This window comes from Lithobates pipiens, unplaced genomic scaffold (assembly GCF_037356315.1).
Source record: "Lithobates pipiens isolate NorthernLeopardFrog02 unplaced genomic scaffold, aLitPip1_a1.2 Scaffold_16, whole genome shotgun sequence".
Lineage (NCBI taxonomy): Eukaryota > Metazoa > Chordata > Amphibia > Anura > Ranidae > Lithobates > Lithobates pipiens.
In genome coordinates this window covers 23,250,550-23,274,329 of record NW_027507748.1, presented here as the reverse complement: position 1 = coordinate 23,274,329, position 23,780 = coordinate 23,250,550, and the positions used below count along the sequence as shown (strand labels likewise).

The 23,780-nt window shown below is 47.4% G+C and overlaps 2 protein-coding genes across 3 annotated transcripts in view; both read right to left on the bottom strand.

Annotated features, from left to right (window-relative positions):
• Positions 1 to 23,780, bottom strand: part of LOC143981671 (cystatin-B-like) — a 170,694-nt gene that overhangs the window by 41,231 nt on the left and 105,683 nt on the right. The gene's annotated exons all lie outside the window — the stretch shown is intronic.
• Positions 13,162 to 20,626, bottom strand: LOC143981670 (cystatin-B-like). Its single transcript, XM_077479671.1, has 3 exons — positions 20,533 to 20,626; positions 17,399 to 17,500; positions 13,162 to 13,563 (listed from the first exon to the last, which is right to left on the bottom strand). The coding sequence occupies exons 1-3, from the start codon at positions 20,608 to 20,610 to the stop codon at positions 13,417 to 13,419; spliced, it is 327 nt and encodes a 108-aa protein (XP_077335797.1). The 5' UTR covers positions 20,611 to 20,626; the 3' UTR covers positions 13,162 to 13,416.

Sequence of the window (23,780 nt, the reverse complement as noted above, 5' to 3'; positions counted from 1 at the left end):
CCCACATTTTGTCATGTTACAACCAAAAACTTAAATGTATTTTATTGGGATTTTATGTGATAGACCAACACAAAGTGGCACATATTTGTGAAGTGGAAGGGCAATGATTTTCAAATTTTTTTTACAAATAAATATGTGAAAAGTGTGGGGGGTACTTTTGTATGGTGCCCCTCGGAGTCAATACTTTGTAGAGCTGCCTTTTACTGCAATTACAGCTGCAAGTCTTTTTGGGGATGTCTCTACCAGATTTGTACATCTAGAGAGGGACATTTTTTGCCCATTCTTTGCCATATAGCTCAGCTTGGATGGAAAGCATCTGTGAACAGCAATTTTCTAGTCTTGCCACAGATTCTCAATTGGATTTAGGTCTGGACTGTGACTGGGCCATTCTAACACATGAATATGCTTTGATCTAAACCATTCCATTGTAGCTCTGGCTGTATGTTTAGGGTCGTTGTCCTGCTGAAAGGTGAACCTCTGTCCCAGTCTCAAGTCTTTTTCAGACTCTAAAGCCGCGTACACATGATCAGACTATCAGGTCCTGGAGGATGCTGGGACTGTGACATCATAAGGGGCGGAGTCACCATGTGACATCACCCGGTGACCCTGCCCCTTATCCCTATATAAGTCACCGCACAACGCGTCCCTGCCATTATGGCCAGAGAGAGCGTTGTGTCAACATCGGAAGAAGAGAAAGAAGAAGGAAGAAGAAGAAGGCGGTGGCGGCAACAGCAACAGAAGACCGGGCCAACGCTAGTTAAAGAGCTGGAAGAAGAAAGCGGAGGCCCGGCAAGAAGAACCGAAGAGAGCGACAAGACCCCCCGAAGTCGGAAGAAGACCCCCAGGCGGCGGTGACGAAGGAGAAAGAAGGGCCCCTCCGCTAGTAAAAGAGCTAGCAAAAGAGCAGAAAATAGCAGAGGAGTCCAACGAGAAGACCCCCGGAGCTGTCTAATAAAGAACTTTAACCACCTCAATACATTGCAGTTACACCCCCTTCCTGACCAGACCAATTTTCAGCTTTCAGCGCTCTCACAGTTTGAATGACAATTACTCAGTCATCCAACACTGTATCCATATGAAACTTGCGTCCTTTTTTCCACACAAATAGAGCTTTCTTTTAGTGGTATTTAATCACTAGTGGGTTTTTTATTTTTTGTGCTATAAATAAAATAAAACGTAAATTTTGTGAAAAAAATGCCTTTTTCTTTGTTTCTGTCAAAAAATTTTGCTAATTAGTAATTTTTCTTCATAAATTTTGGCCAAAATTTATACTGCTACATATCTTTGGTAAAAATAACCCACATTAGTATATATTATTTGGTCTTTGTGAAAGTTATAGAGTCTACAAACTATGGTGCCAATCACTGAAAATTGATCACTTCTGATCAGGCCTTCAGTACATCAGGTGTACCTCATTTCTTGAGACACTAACAAGTCAGGAAAGTACAAATATCCCCCAAATAACCCCTTTTTACAAAGTAGACATCCCAAGGTATTAAGTAAGTAGCATGGTGAGTTTTTTTAAGTTGTCATTTTTTCCCACAATTCTTTGCAAAATGAAGATTTTTTTTTTTATTTTTTTTTTTACTAAATTGTCATATTATCAGGTTATTTCTCACACACAGCATATGCATACAACAAATTACACCCCAAAATACATTCTGCTACTCTTCCCGAGTACGGCGATACCACATGTGTGAGACTTTTACACAGCCTGGCCACATACAGAGCACCAACATTGATGTAGTACCTTCAGATGTTCTACGAGCAAAAATGACTCATCTCATTTCTCAACCACCTATTACACTTTTGAAGTCCCTGGAGTACCAGGACAATGGAATTTCCCATAAAATTACCCCCTTTTGGAAAGCAAACACCCCAACGTATAATCTGTGAGGCATAGTGAGTCTTTTGAATGGTTAATTTTTTTCCAGAAGTTTTTGGAATATGTGTAAAAAAATTAAAACGCATTTTTTTTTTACACAAAATTGTCAATTTATAAGATATTTTTAACACATAGCATGTATATAGCAAAAATTACACCCCAAAATACATTCTGCTACTCCTCCCGAGTATGGCGATACCACATGTGTAGGACTTTTACACAGCCTGGCCACATAGAGAGGCCCAACATTGAAGTAGTACGTTCAGGCGTTCTAGGAGCATAAATGACACATCTCATTTCATTCCTACCCATCGCACTTTTGAAGGTCCTGGACCACCAGGACAGTGCAATTACCCACAAAATGACTCCATTTTGGAAAGCAAACAACCCAACATATATTCTATGAGACATGGGCTGCAAATAGGTACTCGGGTACTCTGATGGGCTGGAGATAGGTACTCGGGTACTCTGATGGCCTGGTGACATGTACTCGGGTACTCTGATGGCCTGGTGACAGGTACTCGGGTACTCTGATGGCCTGGTGACAGGTACTCGGGTACTCTGATGGCCTGGTGACAGGTACTCGGGTACTCTGATGGCCTGGTGACAGGTACTCGGGTACTCTGATGGCCTGGTGACAGGTACTCGGGTACTCTGATGGCCTGGTGACAGGTACTCGGGTACTCTGATGGCCTGGTGACAAGTACTCAGGTACTCTGATGGCCTGGTGACAAGTACTCAGGTACTCTGATGGCCTGGTGACAGGTACTCTGAAGGTTTAGTGACTGGTATTTGGGTACTCTGAAGGGCGGTGACAGGTACTCATATGGACTGTGACAGGTACTCGGGTACTCAGATGGACTGTGACAGGTACTCTGGTACACAGATGGACTGGAACAGGTACTCGGGTACTCAGAGGGGCTGTGACAGGTACTCGGGTACCCTGATGGACTGTGACAGGTACTCGGTACTCTAATGGACTGTGACAGGTACTCGGTACTCTAATGGACTGTGACAGGTACTCGGTACTCTGATGGACTGTGACAGGTACTCGGGTACTCAGATGGGCTGTGACAGGTACTCGGGTACCCTGATGGACTGTGACAGGTACTCGGTACTCTAATGGACTGTGACAGGTACTCGTGTACCCTGATGGACTGTGACAGGTACTCGGGTACTCAGATGGGCTGTGACAGGTACTCGGGTACTCTAATGGACTGTGACAGGTACTCGGGTACCCTGATGGGCCGTGACAGATACTCGGGTACCCTGATGGGCCGTGACAGGTACTCGGGTACACTGATGGGCCGTGACAGGTACTCGGGTACTTTGATGTGCCGGGACAGGTACTCGGGTACTCTGATGTGCCGGGACAGGTACTCGGGTACTCTGATGGGCCGGGACAGGTACTCGGGTACTCTGATGGGCCGGGACAGGTACTCGGGTACTCTGATGGGCCAGGACAGGTACTCGGGTACTCTGATGGGCTGGGACAGGTACTCGGGTACTCAGATGAACTGGGACAGGTACTCAGGTACTCTGATGGGCTGGGACAGGTACTCGGGTACTCTGATGGGCTGGGACAGGTACTCGGGTACTCTGATGGGCTGGGACAGGTACTCAAATACTCTGATGGACTGTGACAGGTACTCTGATGGACTGTGATTGACAGGTACTATGAGGGGTGGTGATAGGTCCTCTTTATTGGGGGGGCAATCAGTATGATTGGTGTTTACTGTATGCGGTAACGAGATGTTACCGCAATCTCCTCCTCACACACGATTGGTGTGTGAGGAGGAGAACCCGGCAACATCCCGTTACCGCGGTTTGTTTACATTTTATTGATCGACTGTGAAAGGATCACAGCCGATCACGTGGGTAAACAGCCGGCCAATGGCTGTTTACCAGCGTTGGTGACGAGCAGTGTTCACGATCACGCGCATGCGCCGTGCACGTTCGGGGTGTGACCATCTGTGATCGGCCGTGACTTCATCACGGCCGATCACGTGGTAAACAGCCATAACGAATGGCTGTTCACCCCCTTCGGTGGTGAGCGGTGTCTGCGTGACACGCCGCCACCGAAGAAACAGGGATGCGCGCGCACGTGCATATGACGGCCTCCGGCCACAATAGGTGCGCCGTCTGGCCTTCATTTGATGGCCGGCAGTCGGCATCTAGTTAAAAACCTGTGTTGTGTTTTTTTATGTACACTTTTTTTCCCCCAGGTGAATGGGTAGGGGTACATCATTATTAAAGGGGGCTCCTGGATTATTATAAGTCCCACGCCTGCAGACCCACAGCCAGGGTTGTCTGGAAGAGGCCCTTGTCCTCATCAACATGGGGACAAGGTGCTTTGGGGTGGGGGGTGCAGGGCCCCCCTTCCCCAAAGCACCCCCCCATGTTGAGGGATCGTGGCCTGGTACGACTCAGCAGGAGGGGGGGGGGGGCGCTCGCTCATCCCCACCCCCTTTCCTGACTGACCAGGCTGCGTGCTCAGATAAGGGTCTGCTATGGACTTTGGGGGCTAGCAAGGTGTTAATCTTGACAACAGAGGCGGCAATATTGACTTCCTTCGCTAGTTCCATCTACCTGGAGCCACGTTCAAAATGGACTTCACTCCGTGTGTGGGCAAGTCCGTTCATTTCAAAAGTCCGGCGGACTAGCACACAGACGGGCAGTCCTGGGGACAATTTTGAGTCAAGACTTCTTTCTAAGTCCACCGGACGGACTTTAGATTTAAAACAGGTTTCAAATCTTTCCGCCGGACTCGAGTCCGGCCGAAAAATCAGTTCGTCTGTATGCTAGTCCGACAGGCTATTGGCTACTGGCTATGAACTTCCTTATTCTAGTCCGATCATAAGTCATCATGTTCGAATCTTTCAGACTTTGGTGTGATTGTGTGTGTCCAAGTCCGTTCATTAGGAAAGTCCATTAAGAGTCCGCTGAAAGTCCAGCGGGAAGACCATCGAACCTAGGCTGCCGGAAAGTCCGGTCATGTGTCCATGACATTAGGCCAAACAACTGGAGTTAGTACTCACCGGTAACTCCTTTTCCAGTGGTCTTCCAGGACAGCTCTTGAGAGATGGAGTCCCTCCCATCGCCACAGGAAACACATTGCCAATCAGTTCAAAAGGCGGACCTTCAGGTCCCTAGTCAGTCATTTACCAAGAACCGAAGGATGGAACTGTAAAACACAACAACATAACCACACCAAACAACATCGTTATTGTATTAAGCTTGTGAAAAAAATAAAGGGTGGGATCGTGCTGTCATGGAAAAGGAGTTACCGGTGAGTACTAACTCCAGTTTTCCCCAGTGGTCTTCCAGGACAGCCCTTGAGAGGATACCTAAGTACTTACCAGATTAGGGTGGGACCACGGCCTGGAGGACTTTCCTCCCAAAAGCCTGATCCTGACTGGACATTAGATCCAGTCGATAATGTTTTGTAAAGGTGGAAAAGCTTGACCACGTGGCTGCCTTACAAATTTGCTCCGGGGTAGCACCAGCCCTTTCTGCCCAAGAAGCCGCCAATGCCCTTGTGGAATGGGCCCAAACACCCTTAGGAGGATCTTTGTCCATTGCTCTATAGCCCTCTGCTATAGCTAACCTGATCCACCTAGCTATGGCGGCTTTTGAGGCCTTCTGTCCTTTGCGTTGACCTGAAAAAAGGATGAAAAGGGAATCTGAGATTCTAAACGGACTTGTCACTTCAAGGTATTCTAAAATACAACATTTAACATCCAACAAATGAAAGGTTTCCTCCTTCTTATTTGATGCATTCTGACAGAAGGAAGGAAGGACAATGTCCTGCGTCCTGTGAAATTTAGATGCCACTTTTGGCAAGAGCCCAGGGTCTGTCTTTAGAATTACTCTGTCTTCCAAGATCTGTAGGAATGGTTCTCTTATTGAAAAAGCTTGCATCTCACTAACCCTACGGGCTGAAGTGATTGCTACCAACAGGACTGTCTTGAATGTGACCAATCTTAGAGAGGACTCTGATATAGGTTCGAAAGGAGATCCTAAGAAAGCTTTCAGAACGACAGCTAAATCCCAGGAAGGAGTTTGGTTGACTCTGACTGGTTTACGTCTAGAGATTGCTTTACAAAACCTAGAAATGAAGGGATCTTCCTGCAAACGTCTTTCTAAGTACACGATTAAGGCAGCTATCTGAACCTTGATAGTACTAGGGGTTAACCCCTTGTCTACCCCCTCTTGTAAGAACTGAAGGATATCAGCTGTGTGCATGCCCTTCCTCCCACAGTTGTCCAACCAACTATTGAATTTTCTCCAGACTTTCCTATATATAGCCCTGGTAGTTGGTTTTCTACTCTGTAACAGGGTCTGAATCACCCTATCCGTCAGACCCTTACTTCTCAAGATTTCCTCCTCAGTAACCACGCCGAGAGGTTCAACAAGGTTACCTGAGGGTGAAAAAGAGGTCCCTGCGACAGGAGATCTCGTCTGCAGGGGAGTCTCAGTGGAGGCTGGTCCGACAGCTGTAGCAGCATTGTAAACCATGGCCTTTTGGGCCAATATGGTGCCACCAGGATTAACCACTTCAATACAGGGCACTTAAACACCTTCCCGCCCAGACCAATTTTGAGCTTTCAGCGCTGTCGCAATTTGAATGACTATTGCGCGGTCATGCTACACTGTACCCAAATGAAATTTTTATCATTTTTTCCCCACAAATAGAGCTTTCTTCTGGTGGTATTTGATCACCTCTACGGTTTTTATTTTTTCCCTACAAATAAAAAAATACCGAAAATTTTGAAAAAAAAAATGTTTTTTTTTTGTTTCAGTTTCAAAACTTTGTAAATAAGTACGTTTTCTCCTTCACTGATGGGCACTGATGGGGCTACACTGATGGGCACTGATAAGGCGGCACTGATGGGCACCAATGAAGTGGCACTGATGAGGTGGCATTGATGGACACTGATAGGTGGCACTGATAGGCGGCACGGATGGGCGACACGGATGGACACTGATAGCTGGCACGGATTGGCATGGATGGGCGGCAGAGATGGGCATGGATAGGCGGCACAGATGGGCATGGATAGGCGGCACAGATGGGCATGGGTGGGCACTGATAGGAGGCACAGGTGGGCACTCATAGGCGGCACAGGTGGGCGCTCATAGGCGGCATTGGTGTTATACTGTACTAATGGATGCCAATCAGTGCCAAACAATAATGCATGCCAATCAGTGATGCCCATTGTGGGCACTGATTGGCATCCATTATGGGCACTGATTGGCATCCATTGTGCTGACCATTGGCATCCCTGGTGGTCTAGGGAGGATTACCTTTTCCCTGGTGGTCTGGTGGCGTCCCTGGTGGTCCAGTGTTGGCATCCATGGGGGGGGGGTGTGCTGATAATTGATCACCGGCTCTTCCCATTTACACTGTGATCAGCCGTGATTGGACACGGCTGATCACGTGGTAAAGAGTCTCCGTCGGAGACTCTTTACCGAGATCATAGTTGCCGGGTGTCAGACTGACACCCCGCAACAACGATCGCCGCGATGCGCGCCCCCGGGGGCGCGCAGCGGCTCATAATCCTGAGGACGTCATATGACGTCCGGTCAGGATTATGAAACCACTTTGCCACCGTCTATTTGTAATAGGGTGGGCGGCAAGTGGTTAAGCAAGTCTCCTCCTCAAGGAACTTTGCTAGAACCCTTGGGATAAGGTGGAGAGGCGGAAACGCATATGCCAGGCTGAACGACCATGGAGTTTGAAAAGCATCTACTGCCAAGGGACAATCCCCTGGGCATAGAGAGCAAAAATTTTGGACTTTTGCATTCGACATGTTTGCAAAAAGATCCACTACTGGCCTTCCCCAGTGAGTTACTATCAGATTGAAAACTTCTGGATGTAGTGACCATTCTTGATTCGATACTTGTTGTCGACTCAAGAAGTCCACAGTGCTGTTCATCTCCCCCTTCAAATGAATCGCAGAAATGGATTTTAGATTGGACTCTGCCCACTGAAAAATGTGCCTGGCCACTGATATTAAACGAGGACTTCTGGTACCTCCTTGTTTGTTCAGATATGCTACAGCCATCATATTGTCTGAGCGGACCTGTAGATGATGACCCTGTAGCAAGGTCTGGAAGGCCAAAATGGCCCTGAGGATTGCCGCTAACTCCTTACAATTGGAAGAGAGAAGCCTCTCCTCCTGAGTCCACAGGCCCTGGGCCCAGTCTGAGTTAAGATGAGCTCCCCAACTCCAACTGCTCGCATCTGTGGTCAGAGTACCCCCCTTGTTTAGGTTCCCTGCGTTCTTCCCTGCGTTTTATTCTTCTGGGAAGTGATACCTCTTCCTCCAACTCCTTGCCCTTCAAGTGATTTAGCAAGAAACCCAGGAGGTCTCTTTGATGGAACCTGGCCCATTGCACAGCTGGAATGGCTGCCATCATGAGGCCTAGCACTGACATGATCTCTCTGACTATGCACTTGGAAGAGGTTTGGAGAAAAGAGATTCTGCGCCAAAGGTTCAAAATCTTTTCCTCCGGCAGAACTATCGTTTTCTCCACTGAGCTGACTTTGTAGCCTAGGTATAGGATCTCCTGAGTAGGAACAGTCTTGGATTTTTCCTGACTGATAATCAATCCCAGCTGTCCTAAACTGAGTTGTGTTAACTGTAAGTCCTGAGAGAGCTTTTTCTCCGAGTGGGCCATCAGTAGTAAGTCGTCTAGATATGGAATGATCGAGACCGACTGAAGTCTTAACGGAACTAATGCTTCCCCGAGAACTTTGGTAAAGATTCTCGGGGAGGCTGACAGTCCGAATGGAAGAGCTCTGCACTGAAAATGATAAATCTTTGCATCTGAATAGCAATGCGAAGAAATTTCTGGCATTCCTTCCTTATAGGTATATGCAGATAAGCGTCCCTTAAATCCAGGGTAGCCATAAATACTCCCTCTTGGAGAAGATTCCTTATTGAATAGATCGATTCCATCCGAAACTTCTTGTATCGGATGGAGAGATTCAGAGGGTGGAGGTTCATAATCAGTCTGAACTTCCCAGACGGCTTTTTTTTACCACAAATATATGAGAGTAAAAACCGTCCCCCTGCTCCTGAACGGGGACTGGTGTCAATACCTCTTGATCCACCATTTCCCCTATCAACAAAGGTAAAGCCCTGGCCTTCTCTGAATGGCTCGGGAGTTTTGTTAACAGAAACTTTGAGGGTGGGCAGTTTTGAAACTCTAGTGCATACCCTTTCTTTATTATGTTTAAAACAAACTTGTTTGAGGTTATCTTCTCCCATTGTGGAAGAAAGCTTGATAACCTTCCCCCCACAGGGAGCCTGACGTCACTGGGGCTTAGGGGCCTGGCTGGGGCGGCTAAAAAGTAAGCCCCCTTTTCCCTTTCCTTTTTGACCTGTCCAGTGCTTTTTAGGCTTGAACTCCTCCCCTTTGGAGGGTTCCTTAAAGGGACGAAAAATTTTTCTTTGAAAATTTTTCGTTTTGATGGGAAAAGTCTTCTTCCTGTCTGCCATCCTTTCTAAGGCGGTATCCAATTCAGAGCCAAAGACCAAATCCCCTGTAAAAGGGACACTACATAAGCGAGATTTGGATGCCACCACCCCATGTCTTCATCCACACCGCTCTCCTAGCTGCCACTGAAAGTGCTTCTGTTTTAGCCATAAATTTCACTGAATCAGTGGAGGCATCAGAGATAAAACTCATGGCCTTAAAGAGCATAGGAAAGGTCTTTAATAGCTCAGCCCTAGGAGTGCCTGCTTTTAGATGCTCTTGCAGCTGTGATAGCCAGAACTCCAAATTTCTAGCCACACAAAATGTGGCTAGAGCTGGTTTTAACCCGGCCATGGAGGCATTCCAGGCCCTCTTTAGGACCACATCTGTCCTTCTATCCATTGGATCCTTTAGGTGACCCATGTCTTCGAAGGCCAAGTCAGATTGCTTTGAGACCTTGGAAAGAGGTGCGTCTAGTTTTGGATTCTTATTCCAGACCGCCTCTGGGCTCTCGTCAAAAGGGAACCTTCTTTTTAAGGAATTGGGAAAGACTTTTTTGTCTGGTTCAGACCACTCCTTAAGAACCAGATCAGAAAGTACCTTATGTATGGGAAAAACTTTCACCTTCCTCTTCCCCATAGCCTCATACATTAAATCATGCCTGGATAATGGAGTCTCTTTTACATCAATTTCCAGCGTATCATAAATGGCGCTCAAAAGCTCCTCAAGAGAAAGCTTATACTTTGTTAGCTACAGCCTGATCCTCATCTTGATCTGAATTAACGTCAGAGGATTCAGGACTAACTAAGGCGGGGCTATGCTCCCTGACTATACGGGGCTCCCCGGAACTAGGTGTCGTAAGGCATGGTGAGGAGGAGATTCGTCCGTAATCAAATCACGAAGTGATTTAAAAGTTGAAGCCATTTCCTCTTTAAAAGGAGCCCAGAAACTTAGCCAAGGGGGAATCTGCCTCTGTTTTGAGAATGCCTGCAATACACTGTTTGCATAAGGCTTTACCAGAACCCGAAGATAACCTATTTCCACAGTTTGGACATTTTTTGCGGCCAGATTTATCTTCCCTTGGGGCTTCCTTAGTCTGAAACAAGAAAGAGGGAATCCTTAGTAATTAGACTTAATATGCTAGGGAACACCTGTGCTGTACCACCACACACACAATCACCCGATCTGTTAAGTGAACACCGCCCTGGTGTACTACAAGTCCCAGCCTTAGCACTACCACCAACCACCAGTGTAATGACGTGCCCAGCAGCCTACCTGGTTTTGACTGGTGCCTGCCTCCCCCGGAGCGTCCTGGGGATTAGCCTCCATGGTCCCCCTTGAGATCCGGATCCCGCCGCCAGTCCGGTGCAGCTGGACGCTGGCGGGATCGAACAGGCACAGTGTGGGCTTTCCTCTTCCTCCCTGTGCCTTTCAGAGACCCGGAACCGGAGTCTCAGCACACAGGGATGACGCGGGTCCGCCGGAAATGACGCAACGGCGTCTCCGACCCCCACCGCTATCAGCGCAGAGGAGGACACAGGCTGCCGCACTGCTCTCAGGGGCAACTCGCATCAGCCTGACGCTGGCCACCTCGGCACTGGAGAGAGGAAGGGAGCGGGTCAGCTCCTACAATGCTGGACAGTACCCGAGCCCTAAAAAGAGAAAAAATATGGACTAGCAGAGAACCTGCCAGACAGGACCCAGTCCCCCAGCGCAGGTTCACCCTCTTCAGGCAGCCCCTGAGAGATGTAGTCCTCCTGGTTCCTTCAAGCAACGTGTTCCTCCGACGGAGGAAACACAAATGACTGACCAGGGACCTGAAGGTCTGCCTTTTGAACTGATTGGCAATGTGTTTCCTGTGGCGATGGGAGGTACTCCATCTCTCAAGGGCTGTCCTGGAAGACAACTGGGGAAATAAATATTCTAACAAAAAACTGTAGCACTACCCCCCCAAAGGAGCTGCTGGTTAGATTTGGGATTACAGTTACCTTCTGTTCCCGTTTCACATATAGGGGTGTCCCGTGATAGATGGCCCAGTAACTCAAGAGACTGACAACAGATCCAGTTGAATGGATTTTATTCGCAACATGTAGACAATGAACAGTCTCATAAATTGGGATCAGAGGGTTGGAGAAGTCCAGGGGTACTATTAGTGTTAAATTCTAAATGTTGAAGAACTTGCTTACTTTGACTGCACCCAGAGAATAGCCATTCGCAACTGGATGATCACTCAGGTTGGACAGTCCCTCTCTCACAAGGCCCAGCAGCCAACAAGGTACTTACTCAGGAACAAAGTCTTTGTCACAGAACTTACAGGAATATGTCTCTGCCACAGACATTTTAAGAACACGTAGGGAAACTAGACTTAGAAACACCTGTAGGATACCTGGATCTTTCAGCCAGCTTGGCAATATCCACAAGACCAGATTATCTTGGGTACTTCAGCCCTTCCAGGCTCTTACTAAGAAACCAACCCGTACTTGGTCTTCTGAACAGTCCTCCCCTGGAATGCTTGAAGTCACTGGGTCTCCCCCAAACTGGAGACGGCACCCAACCACCTCAGAATCCTCCTTTAGTTTCCTTGCCTCAGGCTAGCCAGCCCGAGACATCAAAATCGGGTGGATCCGCACCCCAGGCCATAGCCTTCCTGGGGGCTGGTCAGAAGGAGCAGGACCATGAAGTCAGTACATCATTCTGGACTGGAACACAACCACGTGATGTCTGCATCTTAAATACCCTCTCCCAGAAAGCACAGCGAGAGCGCCACTCCCACTAGGTGGGCTCTGAGAGAGTAAATTAAGCACCTAACCAGACCATAGTTCCACACCTGCCAGAAGAGACAGTGCCCTCTGTGGCTAGGCTGAACATCTCACAGTCCAACTGATGCTGAAGTCTAAATTTAGACAATTGTACCCAAACTAAACTGCAGTCCAGGCATAGCTTTAAAAAACGCATAGCACATGCTCTTCAGGAGCCACTGCTACATAACTTTTAAACACCAAGTTTAAAAATAGGCTTTTTCGTTTTGTGGTCAATGAGGAACTCCTTATCCCACAGCCACTCTGATCTTACAAGAGTCTGGGACCTGGCATGTGGCTTGGTTCTAAGACTTTATAGACACCTGGGCAGGCATGGCATCTAGGGTTGCCACCTTTTCTTAAAGCCAAACCTGAACACTTTAGTCGCATGCAGTTTTTTGTAGTATTTAAAAACAAATGAAAGGGTTGCCACTCCCTCCCCCTCCATTTTTTTTTTTGCATTCAAAAAAGTGGCAACCCTAGGTGCCCCCCCCCCCCCAGTACATCAGGTACCCAGAGGTGTCCTTCCACACATCAGTTGTCTTCCCCCCCCATAGCAAACTGAAAATGCAGCTCCTTCCTCCCAATTCTGAGCCAGCTCCATCACCCCCTGCAGGGAGGAGGAAACCCAATTCTCTCTCCAGCCATCTTAGGGAGCCACAGACTGGTCTGAATAATCTGTCCAGTTTTCTGGCCGACTGCAAACCAGACACAATTCAAAAACCCAGACTGTCTGGGTGAATCCTGGACAGGTGACAACCCCACTATCCCCCAAATATGCAAATATTCCTCAGTCCTGGATGTGGACTTCCCAGGTGGTAGAGGGGGCCTGGGCATGAAAAGCAAAAGTGCTGTTCTGCAGCATTAAGATTATTAAAGCCCCCCACACACAAATACCCCAATTATGTAAGGGTGGGTCCAGAATAAAGTTGGGAGCTCAGATGAGTTAAGATTTACAAAGTGTGGCTTTAGATTTGCAAATTTAGGCAACAAAAACCCTCTTCAAAGATATTTTATTGCATTACTCAGTTCTCATTACAATAAGATAACACTGAACAGGACATTACAAATGAATATGCGTCTGTTCTATAGATCATTAGTGTTCAGGATTAAAGTCTGGAAATCTCAGTCCAGGAGGATGTTGTGCGTCGTCAGCCAAGTGCATTTCTGGAAGATCAGATCATCTACTTCCAGGCTCTTTAACCCCCTTGTCGCTGGTCCTTTGAGTTTGAAGAGGATGGGAGGTTCTGATCACTGCGATTGGCCCTCATCTCCACACCTCAGCTCATCATCCTTGGTCTTACCTGTCTGGAAAGACAACAAAGTGGGTCCCTCACCTGTAAAAGGCAGAGGTACCAAGACACAAACGTGGATATACTTGTCCTCTCCAATGTCCACCTGAAAAACAAAGTTAATTCCACCATTATATTAACCATTTCCAGACCACCACACGCCCAGTGGCGTAACTAGAGCCTTCAGGGCCCCGATGCAAGAAACCATGAAGGGCCCCCCTGAACCCCAGCCAGGGCCCTTCCCTCCAAGTCCAGCGGTGGAACTCCAGGGCGTGGTCACAGGTATGACCTTTGTGAGCCCTGTAGTTCCACCACTGGTATCAGTAGTTTTTTTTTATTTTTTAGTGCCCCATTGGGGGACCGTCCCTAGGCAGGATGGGGTCCCCGTCCCCAGAAGAGATGAGGTCCTTTTCTCCAGGGCAGATGAAGTTACTGCCCCCAGGTGAGAAGGGTTCCCTGTCCCCACGTGAGAAGGGGCCCCTGTCCCCAGGGTGAGATGGCTGGGGTATGTAATGGTGTGTGGGGGATGGGGTCCTCTCACTCACCATGACCAAGCTGTAGGTCGCACATTCATCCATGTTGGCCTGGGCTCCATCCAGTCTGCTGGACGGGTGATCAGCATATCTCCCAGAAAGACCTTTCATCATCTGTGTATGACGGGGGAGGAGGGGGGCTGGCAGACAAGCCTGCAGTGACCTCCGGGGGGCTCTCATAGGGCTGCACTGCATCTGTGTGCTTAAAGTTTGTTTACCCGGGAGAAGTATGCAGTGCAGTGTGGACCGGACTCAGGGGGGGCGGTACTCTGGCCGGGGAGAACAGACATCGGACTGAGCGGCAATGCATGGAGCAGGAGAGGGGTACTCTGAGGAGCCGGCCGAGGACACAGGTCATGCGGGGGAATGCACAACTCAAGAGCAGCCAGTGCGATAATGGAGCGTGGAGCTCTGGTAGTCACCCTCCACCTCCAGCCACCCGTGTGCATGGTGCACTGGTACCCCTAGTTGCCTATGCTGCTGCCGGCCATATGTAGGGGGGGCTGCATGGGCCCCCTGCAGCACAGGGCCCAGTTACGGTCGCGACTGCTGCACCCCCTATAGTTACGCCCCTGCACACTTTTATAGTGTAAATATGAAACATGAGGTCTTTTTGACTCCAGATCTCATTTAAGAGGCCCTGCCATGCTTTTATTACTATTACAAGGGATGTTTTATGCCTCGTAATAGGAATAAAAGTGACATAAAAAAAAAAAAAGTCTAAAAAAATAAATATAAAAAAGTTATTTTCATTTTTAAACATGCCCTGGCAAGCTCACGTGCAGTAGCACCCACATACGAGGTATCGCCGCGATCGGTAGAGCGAGAGCAATAATTCCAGCCCTAGACCTTCTCTGTAACACAAAAACATGCAACTTGCAAAATTTAAGTTTTACCTGTGGAGATTGAGGCCCCTTTCACACGGATGATCTATTCAAGTCTGCCTGTCAATTTTTTTTTTTTTTTGGGTGGACCTGAAGAGAAACTCCGTAGAGGTCTATGGATGGATGTCAGCCAACATCTGATCAAGTGACAGAGGAAAAAAGCCCTATTTTGTAAATTCTATAACTTTTGCGCAAACCAATCAATCGCTTATTGCAATTTTTACCAAAAATATGTAGAAGAATACATATCGGCCTAAACTAAGGGAAAAAAAAAAAGTTTATATATTTTTGGGGATATTTATTATAACAAAAAGTAAAAAATGCATTTTCAAAATTGTCGCTATATTTTTGTTTATAGTGCAAAAAATAAAAACCGCAGGGGTGATCAAATACCACCAAAATAAAGCTCTATTTGGGGGGGGGGGAGGAATCATCAATTTTGTTTGGGAGCCACGTCACACGACTGCACAATTGTCAGTTAAAGCGACGCAGTGCCGAATCGCAAAAAGTGGTCTGATCTTTGACCAGCAAAATGGTCCGGTCTGTAAGTGGTTAAGAGTTCTACCAGAAGAACAGTTTTCAGGCGCCTGGGGGCTACTTTAGTTTGCAAGCTCCTGTGGGGCAAGGACTGACACAAGGACATTAGAGTGTAAGCTCCTTTGATGAATTGACAACTGCTGGAAAGGGAAGCTTGAAGCTAAATAAAATAATGGCAGACATGGCATAGGAAACAGGGTACAGGTAACAGGAGATAGGGGGTGTCTTAGGAAGGTGCTGAGATCAGGCCCTTCCCCATGAATCACAGCGTGAGGGAAAGCTCCAGCTCACCATCCCCTTGTTTCATTGTTTGCATTTTTTGTGACAGGCTTATGGGATATCAGATGTCGCGGCAGTGGTGGGTGTGTGAGGGGAAAGGAAGATTTTTCAGAAGGAAGAGTTCAGGACCTATCGTTGGAATGGGTCCTGATGGTGGTATTCCAGCTAAAAACGGAGCTTTAGCTGGGAATTGGTACTGGGTGGACTGCGGTCAGTGGTTGTCTGAGCCAGCCTGTCGGCTTGAGGCCTATTAACACATTTTGAGAGGTACCGCAGTGCAGTATTGTTTCCAAAGATGGAAGTGGAAGATCCTGCAAAGACCAACAGCTAGGTAGACTGATGGGTTAATAACAGAGGTTTGTTCATTTTAATATATTTGTTTTACTCCAATCTTGGTGTGGCCTCAATATAATAAAGCAGTGGCGTCGCTAGGGGTGGCTTTTGGGGCTACAGCCCCGAATCTGGGGTCCAAGTCTCTGTAGGGGTCCCCAAGGGAAGGAGAGTCCCTCTGGGGACCCTGATGCAAGGGATGTAGATCAGCATTTCTACTTTTAAATGCATTTCTTATATGATAGATTAATGGCTCCTTTAACCACTTGCCGACCAGCGCACGACGATGTACGTCGACAGAATGGCATGGGCAGGCAAATGGGCGTACATGTACGTCCCTTTAAATTTGCCGCCCAGCGCTGGTCGGGACCCCCGTGAGTCCGGTCGCGGGACCCGCGGACTTGATCGCCGCGGGCATCCCCGCGATTGTTTTACGGAGCGGCCGAATGGAGAACCCCGCGTCCACCCCGTACTGCACAGACAAGGAGATGCCAAAAGTCTGAAGATGAAGGCCGCCTGCGAACTCAATAGTACCTTCTGCCCTGAGGACAGGTTCAAGCCCCACCATCCAAGTGGACATAGAAGATGTAAAACAGCACATAGTAACAGGGCCCCTTGCGGGCTCGCTTTGCTCAACACGCTTTGGTCACGGCCTCGCTACACTCAGCAAATTTTTATTCTAACTCTATGTCCACTTGGATGGTGGGGCTTGAACCTGGACTCAGGGCAGAAGGTACTATTAAGTGCGCAGGTGCCATTCAGCAGAGACTTTCAGCATCTCCATTGTTCTCCGTATTGCGCAAGCGCAGTACAGGGCAGACACTGACAAGACACCGGGCTGCTCCATCTCCCTGCAGCCCACCGGGACAGCCCCCTGGATGGATTTCCAGACCCTACTACAGTGACCTCACATCCCATACAGAGGATACCCCCATGCCCGCTTTCTCACACCTGGCATGTTAGTAGCCATTTGAATGATTATAGCAAGTTTTATTGATTCCAACATACTGCACTTAGTGGGCGCACCTTGTTATCTCACATGCCAGAGTCTGCTTCACTCATAAGGGAGGTGCCACCAGTGCTGATTATATATGGACTTAGTTCTACATCAGGACTCTTAATACTAATCGATTAATATTACTATACATTGGGTTCATCATTTTTAAATCGACATTGTATGTGTATTATGTGGTTTTAGCTTACTTGCCTCATAACAGTGTTTGCTCTTATCACCAGCTTTCCTTTCCTCTGTACAGCACTGCAGTACATGTTAGAGCTATATAAAATGTATAATAGTGTATTACTGGGGGGGGAGGGGGGGGGGCATTATAGCATTGAGCCCTAAACTGACAATGTTCTATAAAACCCAAAGCATTACCTTGAAAATGTAAATTGTTCCGGCAACAGGCTGAGTACTGACGAGGATTGCCTTAAATCTTCCAGGGTTAGTCCCAGACTGCTGCTCATACTGTGGCTTCACCTAAGAGGTTAAAAAAAAAAAAAAAAACACTGCATGTCAGCATGCAAAGTTGTACGATGCTTTTTTTAATGAAGGGGATGGTCCACTTTGGCTGCTTTCACATTAAGGGAAGTTAGAGCACTTTTGCATAAAAGGCATCAGAAAAGCCTATGGAAAATGCTTCCCTTTACATTCCAGATTATGCTATACTACCAAATATAGTATGGGGACGCCTGCCTACACACACACACACACACACACACACACAAACTTTAATGACATCCCAGTCTTAGTCCGTAGGGTTCAATATTGAGTTGGCCCACCCTTTGCCGCTATAACGGCTTCAACTCTTCTGGGAAGGCCGTCCACAAGGTTTAGGAGTGTGTCTATAGGAATGTTTGACCATTCTTCCAGAAGAGCATTTGTGAGGTCAGACGAAAAGGCCTGTCTCACAGCCTCCCCTCTAATTCATCCCAAAGGTGTTCTATTGGTTGAGGTCAGGACTCTGTGCAGGCCATTCAAGTTCCTCCACGTCTTTATGGACCTCGCTATGTGGACTGGTGGGCAGTCATGTTGGAAGTGGCCATCCCCAAACTGTTCCCACAAAGTTGGGAGCATGAAATTGTCTTGGTATGCTGGTGTCTTACGAGTTTCCTTCACAGGAGCTAAGGGGCCAAGCCCAACCCCTGACAAACAACCCCACAATATAACCCCCCCTCCACTAAATAGGTGGACCAGTGCACAAAGGTCCTAAAGTGCCAGGACAGTACAAATATTCCCCCCCTTTTTGTAAAGTAGATAGGCCAAAGTATTAAGAAAAGTTTTGAAGTTGTGAGTTTGTCACTTTAGAAAGAAAAAATCCACCCCCCCCCCAGTTTGTTTTTTTACATCTTGTCAGATAAGTTCAGTGTCACCATAGAAATACTACTCCAGGGGTATGGGGTGATCAGGGATTTTGTTTATTTTTTTTAACACAATTGCTTATAAACAGGGAAACTCACTGTTATAAGCAATGGTTTAACATTCATGACAGTTTAGATACTGTTGACGTGCTGTGATTGGCTGCATGGTATGACTGGGTCCTGGGTAGTCAGGTACCATGATAACCTTGAGCCAATCACAGCCAACATCAAATAAGCAGTCATGAATGGAACCCATTCATCACAGCCTTGCTTACATAGTACACACACTCTGTAAAATGCTGCTTTTGTAATGTCCAGAAGCCAGTATGAAAGAATAGTAGGAGGAAGAGGAAAATAAAAAAAATAAATAAAAAGCCACGCACTTGTGGCTTTAACTTTTTTGGGACAAGTCTCCTTTAAGGGGTATGTCTCCTATGCCTACATATTTTTGCCAATAGGTGTCCCGAGTCCCATCTCAAAGTTGGGAGGTACAATAATGTGAACCCCCTTACAAGATATAGTTCCAGTGAAGTGTACGATTAAAGCAGAGCTCCACCCTAAAGTGGAACTTCCGCTCAGCGGATTCCTCCCCTCCGGTGTCACAATTGGCACCTTTCAGGGGGGGAAGACAGGAGACCCGTCTTTGACAGGTATCCTTTCCCACGTCCGGCTGTGGAATCAGGCCACCAGGAAAATATGGGAGAGGAGCGGGGCCTCGAGCATGCACAGTAGGGTTCCTGGCATGAAGCCAAAAGGCTACACTGCCAGGTACCCTTATCCTCAATGGCGGTGGCAGCACTTGACAGCTGATGACATCGCTGGACTCCAGGACAGGCAAGTGTCCATTTATTAAAAGCCAGCAGCTGCAGTATGTAGCTGCTGGCTTTTAATTTTTTTCCTGGACCACCACTTTAATACTACAATATGAAAAAGAAGTCATGCACTTCCTACCTTGGAGCAACAGTTTGGTGAAGACCCTTCAGTTCCAGCACAAGTGTCCCTATGTAAAAATCCAGTTTCATAAAGACAGTTTGGCCAATTTGGTGTGGAGGAACTTGAGTGGTTTGTTCAGAGACTTGACCTCAACCCTACTGATCACCATCCATAGAGACATGGGTTGAGGAAATCAAAGTGTCCTCCATAGAGGCTTGACCCCAACCCTACTGATCATCTTTGAGATGAATTGGAAAGAACTATAAGGCAGGTCTTCTCATCCAATACTAGTACCTGACCTCGCAAAATGATCTTCTGGTGGAATAGAAATTTCCACTCACTAGAACATTTTAGGGCTCAATTACACAAGTAATCTGGCCATGTGGATGAGTGGTTGGTTCATGCAGCCGGGTATACCCATTACTCTATGGCAAACCTTGGCACCCCAGATGTTTTGGAACTACAATTCCCATGATGCTCATGCACTCTGCAGTGTAGTGTCACATCATGGGGAAACGTAGTTCCAAAACATCTGAGGTGCCAAGGTTCACCATCACTGCTCTATATGAACACAGCCACAAGTCCCAAGTCAACAGGTGTGGAGAACGGTCCTGAATGCACAAATGTGTCCAGGGGCCAGCCAGCCAGCCAGACACACACACACACACACACGCACACGCACAATAGGAACATGCAGCGGTGTTTACTCAGCCTCTGCATCCTAATAACAGGACATAGGCTGCCTACACAGCTTCAGCCACAAGCTCTCTGTACAGGATGGACACCACCCATTAGTGCGAGTTTTATTTATTTTTTGGGGTGGGTGGTTAAACAACCCCCCCCCCCCTTTAGATTGTAAGCTGTGTGACCAGCTTTTGGAGATGTCCCAAAAAAAAAAAAAAAAAACACCACCACACCCCACAACCACCCCCCCTACAATTTCTAGCTAATATAAATACATTCTAGTGCCTTAATTGGGGTCCATTCATACCAACACTCATTATGATGCACACTGGTGTACATTGTTACTATGCATTGCAGAATTTACAATTAAAAAAATAATTCATCTCCATACTGACACATTGTAATACATTTACTACAACACACCTGTATGGAGAGCACAGGACACACAGAGATTAATTGTTATCTCAGGATCCCAATGCAGATCATCACACCCGGTGCTAACAAGCCCTTCAGATTGGATCCCCAACCACTTACCGCATCAAGGATGGCTTGATCCTCTTCAGTAGGGTCTCTGGGCTCACTTGGTGCCCCAACTACTACACTTGCACTCATGTTTGCAAAGTTCTCAACAGACTGATACCTCTCAGGTAGCAACCTGGGCTTATATAGTACCATTCCACAGAGAGGGCGGGGGTGTCCAATAAAGATCACACCCTGCAGGTGATGGGCCATTCTCAGGAGAAAACCGATACCAGAGTATGGAAATTATGCCAAACAAATCTTGTGATTGCTGCAACAAAGTCTGTGCTGATAAAACCAGTCAGTAGAATGTTAAGAGCAGCCTGTGTATCCCTGGACCAAACAGGTGATCAGAGCTGTACAAATGGGGCAGTACAAATGAAACCCCTGTCACATTCATAGCGCTATCACCACCAAACTTTACTCATTCAGGTGACTCAGACTTCACCACTACCACCCTAAAACCACGTATGGTGGTCTTTCCTTTTTAGGGTTAAAAGCAATGAAAAGACAACATATCACTCCCTAGCCCAGTGGTCTCCAATCTGTGGCCCACGGGCCGGTTATGGCCCTTTGCTTGCCTTTATGGGGAAGTTAGGGCATCATTCCTCACACCAAAGATGGAGAAATATTAATCTCATTGACACCATAGATGGGGCACTATTCCTCCCACTGACACCAATGATGGGGCACTATTCCTCCCACTGACACCAATGATGAGGCACTATTCCTCCCACTGACACCAATGATGGGGCACTATTCCTCCCACTGACACCAATGATGGGGCACTATTCCTCCCACTGACACCAATGATGGGACACTATTGATCTTTTATTAAAAAAAAAAATCAAGCGACCAATTTTATACAAAAGTAAAAAACAAAACCATATTATAAAACGTCAACAGAAAACAAAGGAATACACATCAACGTTCAGAATATATACAATATATACATAGTCCATTAGCAAAACATGTTTAGAAAACTATTTACATAAAGCAGCAGAGAGGGCCTAAGAGGCACAACCCATCACCTATGTACGCAGCCATTTATCAAAAATGAATGATAAGTTATAAAATCTCGGGTGATAAGAGACAGACAGCCACACCCAGGAAAGAGACTCCTGGCAGTCAGGGAGGCTTGAAACCCCTCCACGCCTTCAACCAAGCCCCCCGACTCCGCTTGTCTCTCTCAAGCACCCGAGTCTTCTCCACCTCATGCAGAATGTCATACACCACCACCTCAACAGGAAGGATTTTATGCCGAGTGCTGACCTGACACCGTGCGTTCCAGGTGAAATAACGGACTACTAGGCAAACTAGAAAAAGTGTATCCAAACAAAAAACCCCACCAGTATTGAATGCTCCGTACACCCACTCAGCATAACCCAGCCTGGAAAGGAAAGGAACACCGAGGGCCCGTCCCACCTGTTTGTACACCTCTATGTTAAAAGGGGCAATGAAGCAGAAAATGGTCCATAGTCTCCTCCTCACCTGCACACTCCTCCCGAGGACAGCTACGATCCACCCCACTGCGGAATTTCAAATTGCCCCGAACATAGAGCCTCCCATGGAAGCACAACCAGCCAAGATCCCTAAATTTAGGGGGTACTCTGTCCAAATTAATCAATCTTAACCCTACCCTCAAAACTGGGCCTGGGCAATCCCTTAAGGCCAGTGGGTCATGAAAGACTTCGCTCAAGACTCGACTCATAAGGACTTTCCTCGGAACCGATCTGAGATCTTCAGCCGACAATCGCCACTGCCGCAGTAACTTCAGGTACGGAGCGACATAGGCTGGTAGCTGATCACGATGACCCCTGAGATTCTTCACTTGGCCACCTTCTTCCCAAAGTCCCAGAAAAGGCCTAAACCAAGATCTAAATATGCCAACCCATACAGGAGGTTCCACTGCAAGCATATTACCAATGTTAAATTTGAGAAATAGCAGTGAAAAGAAAAGAACTGGGTTGACCATACCTAAGCCACCCTCCCTCCTGGATAGATAGGTGACATTCCTCTTGATGGGGTTCAGTCTGTTCCCCCACCGCATCTGGAAGAACACACTACTGACCCTAGAATAGAGAGACACTGGCAAGATGCAGACAAAGCTGACATACAAGAAGATCGGAATCAGGTAAGTCTTAATCAGATCAACCCTTTCCCTGAGAGATAACTTCCATCTCTTCCAGTTGACCACCTTAGTATTGGCAATTTCCAGTCTGCCTTCCCAGTTTTTGAGGCCATAATCGCCGGGTCCAAATTCAATGCCTAGAATCTTAATTCTTTCCTGGGGCACTGGAAAGGTGACCGGGAGATCAAACCCCTCACCTTCCTTTCCCATCCAAAAAAACTTCACTCTTTTCCTGATTGATCTTGGAGCCTGATGCTTTAGAATAACGTGATGTCAGAGAGACCACCTCCTCTGCTTCATCTGCCCCAGTGACAATCACCGACACATCGTCCGCATAGGCAACAACCCTCAAAGGTGGCTCACCCGGGAGCCCCACTGGCACCCCACACAACATGCCGCCCTCTAGCCTCCTGATGAAGGGGTCGATTGCAAACACATAGAGCAGGGGACTCAGAGGACAACCCTGGCGCACCCCGGAGCCAACCTCAAAGGACTGCCCAACCCAACCATTAACAAGAGGAAAGCTTTCTGCCCCCTTATACAAGACCTTTAACCAATCGATAAAACCACCCGGCAGACCGTACTTACTAAGGAGCAACCACAGATACTCATGGTTAACACGATCAAAAGCCTTTGCCTGATCCAACATCAGCAAATACTTTCCCCAGCCTGCAGCCCTGCACCGCTCCAAGGCCTCCCGGACAGCTAAAACCGCTGTGAAGGTGCTTCTACCCTGGACCGAACAGTGCTGATGGCGAGAAAGCAAAGACTCTGCTACTGACGATAGGTGCCAGAAAAGAATCTTTGCCAGTATCTTTCTATCGACATTAAGAAGGCTGATGGGGCGCCAATTCTCAATCATCGAAGGATCTTTACCCTTTGAAAGAAGAATCACAGCCGAGTGCCTCATGGAAGGGGAAAGCACCCCCTCAGCAAGGCAACTGTTAAAAACCTCTACCAAGTGTGGGGCCAGAATAGACTTAAAGGCTTTGTAAAACTCAGCCGTCAAGCCATCCGGTCAAGGTGACTTTTTGATGGCAAGCTGATCAATTGCCCTCATCACCTCTTCAACTGTGATCTCCTCTGTCAAATTCATCAATGGAACATCTCCACCATTTAGACCTGGAATAGA